The 18,160-nt window shown below is 40.8% G+C and overlaps 1 protein-coding gene across 13 annotated transcripts in view; it reads right to left on the bottom strand.

Moving 5' to 3' along the window:
• Positions 1–2,996: 2,996 nt before the first annotated feature.
• Positions 2,997–18,160, bottom strand: part of LOC119827279 (sarcolemma associated protein) — a 134,406-nt gene continuing 119,242 nt past the window's right edge. For 7 of the 13 annotated variants that reach the window (XM_038348784.1, XM_038348787.1, XM_038348790.1 and 4 more), the window contains 6 exons: positions 17,589–17,663; positions 16,521–16,841; positions 15,720–15,837; positions 11,273–11,444; positions 7,864–7,998; positions 2,997–4,813 (listed from right to left, as the gene is read on the bottom strand). In XM_038348784.1, the coding sequence (XP_038204712.1) occupies positions 4,721–4,813; positions 7,864–7,998; positions 11,273–11,444; positions 15,720–15,837; positions 16,521–16,841; positions 17,589–17,663 (914 nt within the window). In that variant the 3' untranslated portion in view covers positions 2,997–4,720. Of the gene's footprint in view, positions 4,814–5,993; positions 6,084–7,863; positions 7,999–11,272; positions 11,445–15,719; positions 15,838–16,520; positions 16,842–17,588; positions 17,664–18,160 lie in introns of all 13 variants that reach the window. The other 6 variants (XM_038348785.1, XM_038348793.1, XM_038348795.1 and 3 more) reach the window with 1 other exon arrangement.

The raw sequence follows: 18,160 nt of genomic DNA, 5'->3' as shown, positions 1-18,160 counted from the left end.
GGGTGTGTACTTATGAGAGCAGGCATTTCCCTGTGGGAGATGGCAGTCCTTGAGGGGGAGTGTCCTTGTTGGCGTAGGGTGTCATTGTCATGGGGGCGAGTCCTTTTGGGATGTGGTGTATCCTTGTAGGAGTGGGCATAGTCTTGTGATAGGGTCATTTGGAGTACCTGTGTCTTGAGGGAATAGGCGTGGTCTTGTGAGAGGGGCGTATCCTTGTGGATAGAGGTGTATCATTGCTGGAGGTGTTTCCCTGTGGAAGGGGGCATGTATTTGTGAGGGGGCGTGTTCTCAGGGGGAAAATGTCTTGTTAGAGGGGGCACGTTCTTTCTGGAGGGGGAGTGTACTTATGGGAGGCGGCCTGTTCTAGCAGGAGTGGGCGTGTCCTTGTGGGATTGGTCGTGTCCTTTCTGTAGGGGACGTGATCTTGAGTGGGCATTTTCTTGTAAGAGGTGTGTCCTTGAGGCATGGGCGTGTCCTTGTTAGATGGGGCATGTTCTTCTGAGAAAGGGCGTGTCATTCAGGAAGGGGGCATGTCCTTGTGTAAGGGGGCGTTTCCCTGAGGAAAGAGGTGTGTCTTTGTGAGAGTAGAAGTGTCCTTACTGAATAGTGCGTTTCCTTGTGAGAGTGCTTTTGTCTTGTGTGGGGGGGGAATGTCATTAGGGGAATGGTGTGTCCTTGTGGGAGGAGGCGATTGTGTGAGGGGCGTGTCCTAGAGGGAGGAGGCGTGTCCTTGTGAGGGTAGGTGTCTTCTTCTGGGAGGAGCTCATTCTTGTGGCAGTAGGATGTACTTGTGAGAGGCAGCATGCTCTTTTGGGAAGTGGTGTGTCCTTGTGACAGGAGGGAAGCTCCTATTGGAGGAGGCATGGCTTGTATAAGGGGGCGTTTCTTTATTGGAGGGTGTGCCTTTTATGAGGGGTATGTCCTTTTGGGAGAGGTGTGTCTTGATGAATGGGGCGTGGTCTTGCGAAACCACCCTCTTTTGAGAGGGGCTGGTCCCTGTTTGAGGGGGTGTGTCCTTGAGGGAGGGAACGTGGCCTTAGGGAAGGAGTGTGTTGTTGCAGGAGTGGGCGTGTCCTTGTGGGATGGGGCGTGTCTTTTGAGTGGGGAGCCTGTCCTTGCTGGAGGACAAGGGATAAAAATGGTCAAAAGGAACAACGCCTTGGGAACTGTGAGAGACCGTCCAGGAAAAAAGGCAGAGGGCCTTTTACCTCAGGTGTATTTGTTCCCCGGATTGTTCTTTTTTTTTCTTTTTTTTTTTTATTATGTATATAATATTCTGTCTGCATGTATGCCTGAAGGCCAGAAGAGGGCACCAGACCTCATTAGAGATGGTTGTGAGCCACCATGTGGTTGCTGGGAATTGAACTCAGGACCTTTGGAGGAGCAGGCAATGCTCTTAACTGCTGAGCCATCTCTCCAGCCCTCCCCCCCATTGTTCTTAGATGTGATTTCCTGCCCCCTGGGACAACATTACATTCAATTTATAAGACATGCTTATTCTTGTTGGATGTCAGAACCCAATCTGCTCAGTGTACCCTGAATCTAGATATGGCCTTCTGTCCTGCTTTCATGCTTTCTCTTCCCAGGGAAATCTATAGTGCCTGTTGGGCAACGATTTAAATTGTCTGTCTGGGAAAGGGCTGCTCTGTTAATATTTATTGCTTATTGGCATTTATTTACATGTTTTTCTGATTGTGTTTTTCTGAACTCAAACAACCTTTCTTGGATCACTGCTTTCTTTGTTACATTTGTGTATAAAAGTATACTGAGCCAGGCGGCGGTGGTGCACGCCTTTAATCCCAGCATATAACTGTGTTGGCAAAACAAATTCCTGGAAGTACATTTCTGGAGTAAGCTTGCATTTTTACCTCAGTTGATCTTGCAGATTTTGACAGCAGACATCACAACCACTGGAAGAAGCCAAAACTCATAGTGGGCTGATGCGACCTAGGAGAAAGACATCTTCTCCAGGGCTAAATTGTTCTGTACCCAGGCTCAGTGGGCTGTAAGGAAGGCGCAGTCACAGGGAGGAGATAACATTCGCTCAAAGTCATTCAAACGGGGGCACACTTGAAACCATACCTATTATTTTAAACTTTAAAAAAACCTGTGGGTTAGGCTACGCTGTCTTTCACTGGCCCTTATAAACCTGCTGGCTTGCTCCTGCCTCCCAGCAACAAAAACTGTATAAAAAAATGCAGAGTGCTTTTGCTGATGCGCAGACCATCAGCGGGGTCCTGGAATTTTCCTTTGTGTTGCTAAGTGAAAATCTATCTCATCAGGCTATAACAGGGGATGGAGAGCTGAGGCAAGTCTGATAATTAAAGAGAGAAAAATATACTATTTTTTGCTCAAAAATCTGAGTTCATAGAGATATTTTTCTTCTCAGTTTCTAGATAATGGAATAGAAACTCCAAGCAAATGAAGTGATCTCCTCCTCCTGATAAAGATGATAGGCCCAGAGATAAGAGTCAGTAGAGGTGTGTACCCTGGTAAAAACCATGTTCTTTCATTTGGTTTTGCCGCTGTCTTGAGAAGAGGTCTTACTGTGTAGTCCGGGGTGGCCTTGAACTAACACAAAAGTTGCGCCTAAGCGCCAGTGAGTATCCACACCTCGTAACACCCTGCTCTGTTTAACTTGGAAGGGAACTGGAGGTGCTGCTTATGAACAGGCTTATTTACATTCTTGAGGAAAAACCGGAAATAACTACAAAATCCCATTTATTTGATTTGAGTAAAGTAAATATTGACACCAGGCCTTACATTTGATAGCATTAGCCTGGCAAGGGAGTCACATTTTAACAATAATCATATTAAAAGAAGAAAAGGTACAACAGTAAATTAAGTAAAACTCGGGAGGAAACTGCTCTTGTTTCTTTTAAACCCTGACAAACATCTAACATATGTTTAACACATGTCACGTCAAGCAAAGGTTAGGGACACCCGAATGGCAGAGCCAGCACTAAGACTCCAATTATATACAACTCAAACATGCATAGGGAGATTAAAGTTATTTTATTAAATCATGCACATCACGTGTGTTAGTGCAAATAGTTTAATCTGTTCTCCAGAAATTCTATTGTACGTTTTATCTTTACAAAATAGATTTCAAACAATTATTTACTTTAAAAAAGGTAATTTTGAAGTTATGCATTTCAGAACAGTATTTGCAGTAACTATATACAAGAGGTACTGGGTACCACTGGCATGTTAGCATTCTGTGGGGGAGTGGCTTCCTGCAACAGAGAATGGTAAAATGAACTATTTGACAGTATTTTCTACAAGTCATTTGTGGCTAATTCCTCCATAAATCCTAGTGATTCTCCCAGCAATGACCCCAAATAGCTTTAAACACAACTTTGAAAGTAAAAACAATGACCGCCAAACATCATGAGGCAAATTATATCCTAGCCAGGTATCTCAGTATCTGGCTAGATCTGGGTATTCTCACAGAACATTCAAGCCAATTCACCAACCTTCCCTCCCAGTCTGACTGAAGTAAACTGAACTATGCAATACTTTAGGATACTGACATCACTATGGTGCTGCACAAAACCATAGCTAAACTTTAACCTCTGTGTTTTAAATGTATAATGTCAAGCAGTGCTTAGGTGTGTCACTGTGCATGAAACACTACCAATCTTGGGAATAGTGCTACTAATTAACAGGCTGTCCCAATTAACAATAAAAAGAAATAACCATTTGTATATCCAAGCAAGAAATCTTGGTAGGTAACATCAGTTCACCTTGAATGTGAATTAGCGCCATATCATAACCAAATTAAATCAATAAAAGCTTATCTAAACAGATATAATTCTTCCTTCAATTAAACATGCATGGAGGAACAGATGACAGAAAAAAAATCATGCTTTCTAAACTGCTGTATATGAGAAGGTAACTTGGCGTTTAAAGAAAACATTTCTTAAATACATGAGGTTTAGTAAGTTACACTCCAATTTACTCAACAGTTTGGTTGATTGCACTGAAATTATGCAATTGTGTTTTTGCTCCCAGAAATATTTCAGTTTGCTCAAGGAAATACAAACTCTCATGGAAAGTTTTTCAAAGCTGATGTCCTTCACATCTTCAAGTCACATTAAGGCTGAACAGACATTTATGTATTCCCCAAATTATCATTATAACAGAATATTTTGCAAATGTGTTTTTCCTTAAAAAAAAATCCACACAAATAATTGTCTAAGTCTTGTTCCCAATAGCTCAGTGGTTTTATAACAAGTAAAAATGGCGTACATATGTAAAAAAAATATATATGTGTGCGTGTGTGTGTATATATATATATTCAAACTGATAGGCACTGAGCACACAGGGCCTCTCTTCCCATGTATGTATTGGTTGTTTGGTTTGAGTAGTTATTGAATCAGAAAAATGAATTATGTGGCCATCAGAATTCAGAGTAAAATATTTATAAATTTATGGTATAAATAATTTGGTGAACTAAGAAACCTACTTTAGGCCACCATAATATTCAGAATCTCAACATACTAATTTAAAAATTACATGAAAAACTGAATAAATTCACAACTGTATGTCCTCTCTATAGACAGATATATTCTCATATAAGTTAGAGCAGTGACCCTAGAGCTGCGCTCTTGCACTTTGCTGTTTTAAGAGGTAAAAAGGAAGAAAATGGTTCTGCTGTCCCCAGCACGAGTGTGATGCCAGCTTCTAGAAGGAGGATGGTGTACAGACTCAAGAACTGTCACGGAGAAGCTCTGGCCAGACCTGGCACATACAGCACGATGGCTGTCACCGCAACCAGGGCCGCCAACATGGGCATCCAGGGCCAGGGTTTCTGTGTGGAAAGAAACCAAGAGTCAATATCGCATTCTCCCCTCTCCTTTCATACTATCTAACCCTGGATGAACTGAGTCCCACATTCTAAAAGACCACCGGAAAAGTCTGCCCTGGCATGGTAAAGGCTACATGTAGAAAGAAAGGAAAACGAGGGAGAACCATACTAGCAGGGCATTGTGTGGAAGCCTAAACACCCCAGGAAAGTCCTGGACAATTTTCAACTTTGTTACAGTTGAAACTTAGTAGTTACACCTTAAATTCTAGAATGCGTCTGCCGCATTTACTGTGCACCTGCGGAATACTTCTGCCGAAAAGTTTGTTTTTATGAAAACCAGAGTTATAAGATGGGGTAGAAAGAAAATGACGCAGGCTTGATCCTGGAACTTGAAACCAAACAAGACACGAATCAGCTGAGGTTCCAAGGACGGGGCACTGAGGCCCTGCCGCAGGTTCCTCTGATAAGCATGCTTGATTACCAGTTAAAGGTGAGGCACAGATGGGCTTCCCAATTAGCTTTCAGAGGATTTATACAATCCATTTACTTTGGTTGCTACCTTTAGTCCTACTGATATTCTGATAGTACTCTTGAAAAATACTCTGAATTTGCAGATCAGCTTAAAAAGGCTTGTTATAGAGTTTACTTATATTATACAAGTAAATTCTCATTGGTGTTGAAATTGTGAGCCAATGGTTCATTACACTAATCTCACTTTCTTTCATCTTCACAGCAAACAGGCAAAGAATTAAAGGAAAACTCCACACCATGGAAGGGAAGAAAAGAAGGGTAATACAGCTGGCTGAAGATTTCAAAGATGCAAACTCTTCATTTCTCATTCAAATCTGATTGAACACATAACTGGGATATATAGGTGGTGATATTGCAGAAATTCACTGCTTACTCCATTTTGCTAGAGATAAAGACTCGGTTATAGGAAGCATTTGAACAACAGGTTAGCATGGGGTTAATTCATGGTTAGTACTACTACAAAAGAAACAAGACACAATGTTATGTGATTAGTTGATTGTTCATTAGTATGACACAGATACATAGCAAACTAAATGAAGGGTTTGCGTCAGGTAACAAAATACCTTTGTGGTTTTGCCATGCACTCTACTACAAATATGGCACATACGGGTGACAGGGACGGACAGACAAAACTCAACAGTAGTGCTTGTACCTTTCTCTACCACAACGGACCGAAACACCAAAACAGGAAAGCCAGGAATAGGCCGATGAATACGGCTGGGACAGGTTGTAATATGGAGGGCTGAAGAAGGGAAGGGATATTAAAATCATTTTATGCTATGTAAAAAATCAGATAAGATGATTTAGACCCCAGGGGGTGGTTGGAGAAGGAGAGGAAGACTGAAGTAACAGAAGTACACCACTCAGGTTTGCACCAATTTAAACATCTTAAAGACATCTAACACAATCCAGAATGATGGGCTGTGATACATATGCTAAGAAACCACTACTTTAATAGGAGCGGTTGGAAGTAGCAGTCAATGCACGTGTCCTAATGAAACATGACAGGCTCAGGCAGAGCAACGACAACAGTTTATCGAGCAATGCTCTGTTTGACAATATAGTCTTTTTGTTTCACATATGAAGCCCACTAATTCATAGATATGTTCCCATGGCAATGGACAGGGTATACTTTGTTCTTCCATTGAAATCCATTTTCCTTCTAACTAAAATTCTTTCACTTTTGAGATGGTATTCTTTTGAAGCTGAACAATACATGTTTTGTGATAATGTGAACTTGATGGGGCAGAGGCGTGGCACATGTCTGATAAACAGGCAGCCAAAGCTCACAACTTTCCTTTATCCTAAACGTATCTGATTTTTTTTTTAAAGGGGAAAGGAATTACTTGGATATATAAGCCTATATAATGAAAAAGGTAAATTCATTCTGAAGGTGAATAGTTTTATACAACTATAAACAGTAACATCATGGGAAGGGTCATTCTGATCATGCAAGATGTCTTTGTAGGTTAATTTAGCAAGAAGTGGACTGAAACTCTATAGTCAGGTATGAATTAACACAAAAGAAAAGGTATCAAATCATTATGATCTGATTTTAGAAGACTTCTATATTCTATGCATTAAGAAATAAATGCAATCCACTTCTGTTTAGCATAAACCCTTTGAATTCTAAAGGGCTCCTATCTAACCAGCAATCCTTTGTTGCCTAAAACTTATAACTTTAGTAAGCAAAGGACAGTTGGACACAACTCATGAGCATTCCGTGAAACCTACATAACTGGATGGCCATGCAACGAAACTCGTCTGCACGTGTGCTGCAAGTCAGGCAGCACAGGAAGCATGTGGCTCACGTGCACTGCAGTGTCCAGCTGTGAGAGGTGGAGTGAGCCTCAGAGCACAGCCAACCACACCGAACACCGTCAGTTAGGGCCCACAAAGGCAACAATCACCACAAACAACAGGACATTTATTTAGTATAACTTCACCTTAAAGACCTTTCTTCCCAGGGAGAAACAAGTGTTAGCAAACTACACTGACAGCTGAGTGCTCTTCCCCCTCTCTGTGCCCGCCAGCCCCCATCTCTCTCTCAAACGCACACTCGAGTGTTCTACATTGGTTTATCAATTACTGATAGATAGATGCCAAATAAACAGAAAGCTTTTAGGAATGGACATTACTAGTAGAAACATGAAAACTGTTCTAAAGCTCTGCTTTCTGAGACAACCTACGGCCTAGGCCCAGCATGTACCACATCCCCTAGATGGCCTTGGTGGAGAGAAACAAGCCAGGTGGCACTCAGTGACGAGTTCAGACCCGTCTGGGCAAGCCAGATGGGTTTTCTAAGTTGTTTCACTGATACTTGTTTTCCTCCAAGCAGGAACCAAGCTTTTCTGGGGGTGTAAGCTAAAGGGGTTCTTACTTAAAAAGCAAGAAATCCTGTGACAGAACAGTTCTATCACAGATCTCCATAACAAGAAGATCACAGTGAAGTCTTCCGACAAACACGGCCAGCCTCTGACACGCCTCCCGACGGAAGCTGAGCGGAGGCGGCAAACACTTACATTATTTCCTTTCTCCCGCAGCAGCTTCAGGTTGTCTTTACACTGTTTGAGCTCATCTGTGATTGATTGTTTTTCCTGCTCAGTCATTTCAAACTTCAACTTCAGTTCTGAGAGGACAGTCTGTGTCTTTTCATACTAAAGGTAAAGAAAAAAAGAGTGTGCAGGCTTGACTTCAAATGGTATGGACTACAGTTCTAGTCAGGGGTACACCAGGCCCTGTTTAGTAACTCTGAACACCAAAGCCAAGCCCTTCTGTGTCAAGAAGGTAAGTCCCTGGTACTCAGAGTACGAAATTTTTAATGCTGGCTTAACTCTATGTAATGATTTTCTTGCCCTGCTGTTAAAATCAAAGAATAGAACATACCGTGTTGTCACCTGCTTATAATATAAAAGGTCACTTCTTCCATCAAGTGAGAAGAGGGAAGGCTGAAAAATTTCCTTTGAGCAGAAGAGGAACAAGTAGATACAAATCCTAATTAAATGGCAGTGTTAGGTCTAAATGTATTTTTTGGTAATTAAAAGGAAGCCACATTAGCCGAGTTTTTTTTTTTTTTTTTTTTTCCTTAAAATCATTCCCGGAACAGCCCTGGGAAATACACTAGAAAATGAACCAAAGACTAAAATTTACAGGCTTTGTTTGTGACAGCTTTTTTCAGTTGATGTGAGGGTCTGTGAACTTCTCCCAGAAGGTAAAAGGTTACTGGGAGGCTGCCAAGGAAAAGTGATTCTAGGCTAACTTTTGCACCTTAGAATGCAATCAGTTCTCAGTGATTGTAAATCAGTCCCCAACAGTGCTAATAAAGGGTAAGTCAAAGGTGCTTTGTCAACCAAATGTTTCCTCTCCTTTCCTTTCCACCATTTTTACATCCAGACTGCCCCCTGCACGTCTCTCCAATTCAGGAGGGTGAAGCAGCAGCACAGGAAAGCAGTGCAGTCAGGGGACACTGCTGCTTACCTCAGGCACAGCAGTGCACGGGGAGGCCGCTGGCCCTGCAGGAAGACAGGGAGCCAAACACCAACCCTGTGTCAGGCTTTTCAGGGCAGAGGTAGATGTTCAATGTTTTATGTATGTGCTGGTTAGTTGGTTGGTTTCTTTGAGACAGAATCTATGCAGCCCCATTGGCACCAACTCAAGAACTATTTCTGCTTCCTAAGTGTGCAGATTGCAAGTACATGCCACACACTGGTTGAACTCTTGGATCATAGATATTCTCACTAAATTAAAATATATAGATGCTTTATAAAATCAAATATAAAGATGATATACAATTCTTTTCTTTAACTTTTGAGAAATTTTTTCATGCTTTTTCTTTGGAGTTATTTATATTAAAATTACCATAGATAAAGCTTTAACAAGCAGAACAAAGGTCACCTTCTGCAGTCTTAGCTTTTTTTACACCTTGCTTGGATATCACTTCTGTTCCCTCTTGCTTTTTAACTTTGAAGTAACCAGTGAGCTTGGTCTTAAGAGAGAAATACGACATATTACCAACACCTGTGACTCTTCTTCACAAAAAAATAATCATATGTAGGGTTGCTCAGATTACAACAGTTTAACCTCTTATAGCACTGAAGACACATGATCAGGATTCTTAAGTACAGTAAGCATGATTCCAAGAGAGAAAGGAGGGCAAAGCGAAATGTTGAAAAGAAGTATACATTACTAAAAAGTAATAATGTATTTGTAGTATATTACAGAGATAAAAAACCTGATTAAAATCCTTTTACTTACAGATTAGTATCCAATATGTTGACAGAAGGACAAACAGAGCAATTTCACATTACAAAGAAATATGATGACTATACATCATTTCACAATGAAAAACAATGAACAAGAAAATAGGAAAGAACATACTAACAAGCTCAGACATATTTTCAAATATGCTGCATTTAATGCAATCCAAAGACTAGCAACACTTGAGATGCTGTGACAACATGCCACTGCCATTTGTGAAACAGTTAAAGCATTTGGCATTGATTATCAGTAACTGAGAGCAGGCAAACAAATAATGCAACAAATGGCTAATGTATTCATAATAACATACAACAGAATAATCTTCCCACCACAATTCTTCCCAAAAATTGAAAGAATTATGGCACATGGACTGGAAGGGCACAACGTGCTTACAGTATTAAATATTAGGATATTTACTTTGGCACAAAATTTGTGTTTCAACCAAATGAGGATGCTCCTAAAATACACATCCTTAACCAGGTAAAGCAGAACATTTCAAAGTCAGTGTGTCTACATGAGTATAAAACTTTTGCAGCTTTATTCCTTCAGAAACAAGCACAAAGACAGAAGAACAATCATTTCCAAACTCAGAATGCTCCAGGGAAAGTGCAGAGAGAAACTCACATTTTATTTCCTAAAAACAACTTTTAAAAAATTCATTTTAAAAGACAAGACCCTTTCACTTCCTTCTATCTCATGAAGAATCTTGCTTGTCAGCAAGCCTCCAGCTGGAGCTTCCTGATGAGCAGACAGCTTAATTAACCTGAGCTGCTCAGTCGTCAGTGCAGGAAGGCCAGCAGGAGCGAACACAACTTTTACTGCCCCGTGCTCAGCTTTACTTATCCTGTTCAGAACGACCTGGGGTAGGTTCCTTCCAAAGTCAACCTTTTACCATCATTAACACGATTACTCTACAAGTTAATGGAATTGAGGTATAAGCAAAATCACATGAAAACTTAAGTGTGTATATTGTGAAGACCAAGAGAAAGTAGGGGAGGAATATACAGTGCCCCAGAACAGGCATTTGGCTTCTGTATATAGCTGAATTTTAAGTATGTTTTTCTTCTTGTTTGTTTTCTGACATGGATCTGATGCAGCTTAAGCTAGTCTCAAATGCACTGTGCAGCTGAGGCTGACCTTGAACTCCTGATTTTCCTGCTCTACCTCCCAAGTGCTGGCTGGGATTGTAGGTGTATATCACCTTGCCCATCTGTATGAACATTTGTGTAACCCAACAAAGCCTTGAACTCACTGCTATCCCTTGCCTCAGCCCCCAGGCGCTGGAATGACAAGCACTTTCCCGGAGCATGTAGCTCCAGCTACGATGCTGTCCTAGATTGCAGTTTGCCTTCCAAACAAATGCTTCATTTATTATTGTACACTCTTTGATACTTAAATAGACCAAGCAATCTGCTACAAAGGGTCTCTCATGTCAGCCAACAGAGAAAAATTAAAAGCTAGCTCTTATGTGTATATGTGTGAAAGCAAACACTAGATCAGTTCTCTCGACAGGGATGGCGCACAGCTAGTAATTACCAGGTTGGGATGCTCCAAGTGTCAACTGTCAGGGAATGTGCTTTCTGCTTTTCTTTATCTCTAAGTAGCATGGATATCTGATTTGCCTTTGGCTTTAAGTCCAACCATAATTGGGCTGAGCACGTCTTTTCGCTTTACCTCTTTCTGAACATCCTTTGCTTGGTTTTCAGCCTTACTGAGAAGAGTTTTTAAGTCAGCTGAGTCACGAAGATGTTGCTCTTTCAAGGATCCCACTTGGTTCTCGAGCTCTTTCCTGGTCATCTGCAGGATGCTGAGGTCACTCGTGAGCTCCAGACTCTGCTTCTGAGAACTGCAACATAAACACGGACAGTCATTCACAGCAGACACTGGACACCGAGAAAGCCCAGGATCGCAGCATTTCATTAGGTGGGAGGGAGCATATTTCACAGCAGAAAAAAAATGATACAAAGAAAGTAAGACAATTTCAGTAAGGAAAAGGCATTAAGACAATTTTAAGAAAATCCCTTGAAGTTTAAAGCTGTATCCTTTCAAATATACATAAAAGTAGAAATTTTATAAATAGAAGAAATGACTAATTATACTTTGGGAGTTTTTTTGTTTTTGCTTCGTTTTCTTATTTTGAGACAGGGTCATACTATTTAGCTTTGGCTGGCCTGGACCTTTCTTTGTAGACCAGGTGGGTCTTGAAGAGATCTGCCTGCCTTTGTCTCCCAAATGTTGGGATTAAGGATATGGCACTCCCATACTTTAGCATACCAAATTATCCTTACAAATTGTATTATAAATGCATATTTCAACTATATTACAAGACTAAATATTCAAAAAGAGAATGGGGTCAGAACCCTGAAGCTTAGGCATCATTGCTAACTCACACAAAGCTGCTCAAATGAAAAGTGCCATCATATGGGGAGACTGGGAAGGGGAACCTGAATTGTAGACTATGGACCTGGTCACTTAGCAGGGACCCCTTATTCTCTGAAGAAACACTTCCCGAGCTCTCAGATGTGCACAAGCAGCAAATATGGGGGGGGGGAGGGCTTCTGTGTCTACTTGGGTCAAACGTCCACCTCCGTACTGCCTCTTTTATGTCATCTTGACACAGCCCAGACTCATCTGGGAAGAGGGAGCCTTAGTTGAGGAATGGTCCTGCCAGACTGGCTTGTGGGGTGTTTTCTTGATTGATGAGGGAGGGCTCAGTCCACGTGAGTGGTGCCACTCCTGGGCAAGTAGTCCTGGGCTGTACAAGAAAAAGCCAATAAGCATGGATCCTCCTCGGCCTATTCTTCAGTTCCTGCCTCCAGGTTCCTACTCTGACCTCCTTCAGAGATGGTCTGACCTGAGAGTTACAAGGCCCTTTCCTCTCCAAGGTGCTTTGAGCATGGTGTTTTATCACAGCAATAGAAACCCTAACTAAGACAACATCTGAAGCTATTTACTAGCTTTAATTACATGATTATTTTTATAATTTGCTATTAAAAATAATGTACATATGAGGAGAGTAACTTGATATGAATGAACATCAATGCCTTTTTCAGAAACTGGGTAGAGCATGGGGTTAACATGACCAAGACTCTGGGTTCAATCTTCAGTATGAAAAATAGTAATAATCCCTTGTTTTCTTTCTTTTTTTAAAGATTTATTTATTATGTATACAACGTTCTGCCTCGATGTATGCCCACACACCAGAAGAGGGCGCCAGATCTCATTACAGATGGTTGTGAGCCACCACGTGGTTGCTGGGAATTGAACTCAGGACCTCTGGAAGAGCAGCCAATGCTCTTAACCTCTGAGCTATCTCTCCAGCCCCTAATCCCTTGTTTTCAATTCTTTGATAACAGTGAGAAAAAAAAAAGACTTGTCTGGCTTAGAGAAAAGTTAGCTCCTACAAGCAGTTAAATAATATAAGATTTTTCGGGTTGGAGAGATGGCACTACTTGCTCTTCCAGAGGCCCTGTGTTTGAGCCTCTGCATCCACACTGCAGTTCACAACCATTTGTAACTACAGTTCCAGGGGCTACCTTGTCCTCTTCTGGCTTCTGCAGGCAATGCATGCACATGGTGTACATGAACACAGGCAAGAAAACACCCACACACATAAAACAGCCTTTTAAATGTCAGATTTCCAAAGTTATATCTTTCAGAATGGAACTTAATTGCATTCAATACTACAAACAAAGAACTACAGAGCGTTTATCTCACTCTGCTTATACAATGGGCAGATTTTGTTTTGTTTTTTTTTTTTTGAGTCAGGGTTTCTCTGTGGCTTTGGAGCCTGTCCTGGAAACTCTCTCTGCAGATCAGGCTGGCTGGCCTTGAACTCACAGAGATCCACCTGCCTTTGCTTCCAGGGTGCTGGGATTAAAGGCGTGCCACCACCACCTGGCAATGGGAAGATTCTTAAGGATGGGTCTGATAGTATCAGGCCAATAAACATAGCACTAAAGGGCCTTTTAAAGAGAAGCTTAGCAAATAAATTTAGAGTATTCGGGCAGAAATGTTCAGGAAATAGGTCATTGCTTTGTTCTGGTTGGTTTGTGAGATGGGTGTCTCACAAGGAATTCTCCTGCCGTAGCATCCCACACAGCTGGCTCTCCAGGCCAGCAGCAAATGCCCAACCGGAGTCTAACATTTGAAGTCATAGGCTTCTACTCACATGTAATCTGTAAATGTTATTTTGAACATTTAAACAGCATTAACATAATTTAAAAAGAACAGTTCTTTAACAGTCTGCTAGATTTCAGTTAATCACATCTCAAAAATGAGAGTTTAGAAGGTTCAGAATCTTTAAAATATCAATACTTAAAAAACAAGAACTATTAAGTAACACAAACTAGACTGGGTGTGGTGACACACAACTAAAATCCCAGGACTGAGGAAGCTAAAACAGGCTCTCAAATTCAAGCCCAACCCGGGTTACCTAAGGATATTCTGTCTCAAAACAAACAATAAAAATACCAAATTAAATAAATTCACCTAAAAAACTATCTCTGAGTTCAAGGCCAGCCTGGTCTACAAGAGCTAGTTCCAGGACAGACTCTAGAAATCTAGAAACTACAGGGAAACCCTGTTTCGAAAAACCAAAAAAAAAAACAACCCAAAAAAACCAAGCTGGGTGTAGTAGTCAATGCCTATAGTCATAACACTTAGTAGACTAAAACCAAAGTTAAGAGTTTAGGGCTAACCTTGACTACATAGCAGGTTCAGCGTTAGCTTGGGCTACATGGGACCCTATTTCAAAGTACTAACAAATAAAAAACAACTTCTTTACATGTGCTGCCACACAGGTAATCAATACATATACATGTAAGCATGTGCACACACGGTGGGCCTTTATTTTGTTCCTTTCCTGTTTTAGGCATTGCTTTGACTAACTTTCATGCTACAAGTAAACATTTGTTTATTCATTAATTATCACCACATATTCAAAATGTAATATACATAAAATACATGAATGAACTGAGCAAAATAATGGCATTAGAAAGGAAAATTCAGCTGCTGGAGAGATGGCTCAGTGGTTAAGAGCGCTTGCTGGTGCTCCAGAGGACCCAGGTTTGGGTCCCAGCCCCTCAAGACAGCTCAGAGCCACTCCAGTTCCAGGAAGTGACTGTAGTTCTATAGACTCCAGTACTACATACATGCGCAGGTACGCTTACTTATATACAGGCAAAACACATACATACATAAAATAAAAATACATAAAATCTTTAAAAAGAGAGAAAATCAAAGTGCTTTATGGATCCTTACGCTGAGGTTTCACAGCATTATAATGAGGTGCTGTAGAGAATAAGCCAGCAGATCTAGTTCCTTCGGGCATTTCCTTACTGATGTTAGGAGGGGTGAGGAGTAGAGATAAGGCTACCAAAGTGTAGCGCTAAAAAGGACACTGAGCGGGTGTGCCACCATATAGATTGTTCCTCTGTGTGTGTCCTATGTATATGTATCAAGATATATGTTGTGTGTGTTTGTACATGTATATGTACAGTGTATGCATCTATTCCTGCATAAGGGCAGATCAAAATCAGTGTCGGACGTCTTCTAGAGACAAGGTCTTATTGAACCTGGAGCTTTCTTTCTCAGCTAGACAGGCTCAGCAAGCCATGGGTCCAATGTTATTCTCTCAAAATCTCTCTATCATCTTCCTTAAGCTAGGAGTAGAACCCATGGCCTCAAGTCCTCTAGAAGTCTGCTACATTCAAGGTCACAGCCTGTGTGATTTAGAAGCTAAATTTATCCCTCTTGAGGTAAATTCTTTGTTATAGATCACTGCTCTCACTAAAGATCAGTGGAGTGAACGAACAGTCATTTTATATGTGAAATGTACTGTCATTTTGTTAACTGGGAAACTTCTGGTTTGGATCTGTGCTTGTGGGGAATGGTACAGTAGGGCCTCTAACTGGATCTGAATCCGAGGGTGTTCCAAAAGGAGCATGCTTACAGGAAACGGTGGTAAAATGAAAGGAAACGATGTAATACTTACTATGCTTAATTTGCCAAATAACCAGTTTGGCTGAACATTTGACTCCAAAATATCTAAGTATCAAAATTTAATTTTCATAGAAATTAAAAACAAATATTTTTAAGTTAAAGGGAAATTCTTACATACTTGTGCAATTCTTTTTCTTGCCGCTGCAGTTCTGATGACAACAAAACATTTTCCTTTTTTAGAGAATGGCATTCAGTTTCCAGTACATTCCATTCCTTTTTCAACTTCTCTAGTTCACCTAAAAGAGCCACAAAACGTATTTGTTAATATAGAAACCAAAATACACTGTATTCAAAGGAGACAGAGTAACACTTCAGAGAACAAACTCCCCCTCTTAAGAGCAGTCTTTGATCCCTATCACTTTGCTTCTATAGCTCAAAGAGATGCCGTCACCTTAAAAAACAGGTGTTTCTTTTCCTACTTCACTGTGTTTGTTCGTTTGTTTGTTAACTCACAGCCGCACCACTTGACTCTGCCTCCTGAGCATTAAGTGTTCCACTATGCCTGCCTGCTTCACTGTTTTAAGACAATGCTAATGTTTGCCTGTTTTTGACATACACTTTCAGGATATAACCCAGGCAGGCTTTAAACTCACAATCCTCTGGTCTCTACTTCCTAGTTTCTGGGATTATGGGTGTATACCATTATTATGACATATACTCCTCAACAGCATTATAAAGAATTAATAGTATGTGCCTGTAAAAATACACTGATCACAGAACCTGTAGACCTGCCCAATGTACCTACAGCCCTAGCTCAGACACCCACCCAGCTTACACAGTTAACTTCTAGCAAAGAGAAATCACTGCTACCATGAGTTAGGAGCTAGCAGTTGTGGGCTGGGACAACATGGACTAAGGGCCACCCCTCCTATTCCTTGAAAGCAAGAGTTAGGAGCTTTATGCCTAAGCACTCACTCACCTTGCAACCTTGTTGCTTCCTCTCTCTGCTGGTCTTCACACTGCTGACATCTAAGCTGGAAACTGTTCTGTAAACTGGTGATTTCTAGTTCATATTCTGACGCTGTTTTCCTCCAGCTCTCAAGTTCCGCTCTCACCTTCTTAAGCTCTTCTTGTAAGGAAGCAAAGTCAGTGTCCCGCTCAGAAGCAGCCTTTGCTGCTGCTTGATGAAGGAGCAAAATCTCATCTTGGGCATTAAGCAATTTATCTCTTGTGCTGGAGATTTCAGTGTCCTTTTCCTCTTGGAGATTCTCCATATCCACATGCAACCTCTGTAGCTGGACTGTAAAAGTATATTATCTGTATTATCTATCTTTCCTTAGGTCACAGAATTAAGAACAAAAACTACAACACATTACAGGACACAGCTAGTATGCAACCTGTCAGAGCTGTTTGATGAAATCACACAAGCAATTTATGTTAGACACAGAAAATGCCAAAACACAGATGCAAATGGGGAAAGCCGAAAGCTAAAGTAAATTTTTATTTTCCCCACAGAGAAGAGGATGAGACTTATGTTAATATTTTGGTATTTATTCTCTTTGTTTTTCCAGTACCTTCATACAGTTAGAAAAACAACATTAAGTAGAAAGGGATGTATATGTATGTTTGTATGTAATATATATTTTTCTATCTTCTTGCTGATGAAAATATTTTGGGTGAGGGAGTGAGACAAAGTTTTATTTAGCTAAGGCAAACCTCAAATTCATTATGTAGTTGAGGTGGGTCTTGAACTCATGACCTTGCTGCCCTCATCTCTTGAGTGCCAATATCATAGGCATGCACCACCACAGCTAGCATCACCCCCGCCTTTATGACTTCAGAGTATAAACATTGGGTTCCTGGGACAATCCCTTCCTTTTATCTCCTTTAAAGGAAAATTGTCCAGAAGCCCAGTATGACGGTTTCTAGGAAACAAGCAGAGCCATGACAACTGAGGAACCTCTGCAATCTGACTTTCATTCTTTTTCAACCACTGAGCCCCTAGAATAACCATAGCCGCCTCTAACAGTCTCGGGATACCTCATACCTTGGAGAACCTGTATTTGTTTGGCAGATTCCTCAACTTGATTTCGATAGGCTTTACGTTCTTCTTCCAAAAGAGCTAAAAAGCAAAAACAAAAAACAAAAAAAGAGCATCTAATATTGTAAGTTAATGAAAAGCATTCACAAGTGCACAGCTAGAAATTTCTGAAAGTTTTCATTTTATAGTTTACTGAAACACACAAGAGTTAGGTGATAAGTATTATCAGTATTAGTCATCAAGATTTTAGGAACACAAGACAATAATGAGTAAGGAAAGGAAACAGTCTCAGAAGATTCCGGCTTCTTGGCATTTCAGTTGTTCCTCTGCTCAGGAAAGCATCTATGAAACCTAAGGATGTCACAAGAATCCATGAGATCTTAGGCTCTCCGAGATTTTCATTGCCAAGGGCAAATACTCAGAAGGCTAAGGAAGCATAAGCTCCAGAGAAACAGTGTGGTCCCCACTGGCCAATGATTACCAGATACATCAGCCACAAGGCAGAGATATGACCAAGATGAGAAGATTCTATTTCTTTCTTCTTCTTTTTTTTCTTTTATATTTCGTTTTTGAGGGAG

The sequence above is a fragment of the Arvicola amphibius genome, chromosome 12, assembly GCF_903992535.2.
Source record: "Arvicola amphibius chromosome 12, mArvAmp1.2, whole genome shotgun sequence".
In the NCBI taxonomy this organism is placed as follows: Eukaryota; Metazoa; Chordata; class Mammalia; order Rodentia; family Cricetidae; genus Arvicola; species Arvicola amphibius.
The sequence above is the reverse complement of the archived record's forward strand: the minus strand, read 5'-3'. Positions and strand labels throughout refer to the sequence as shown.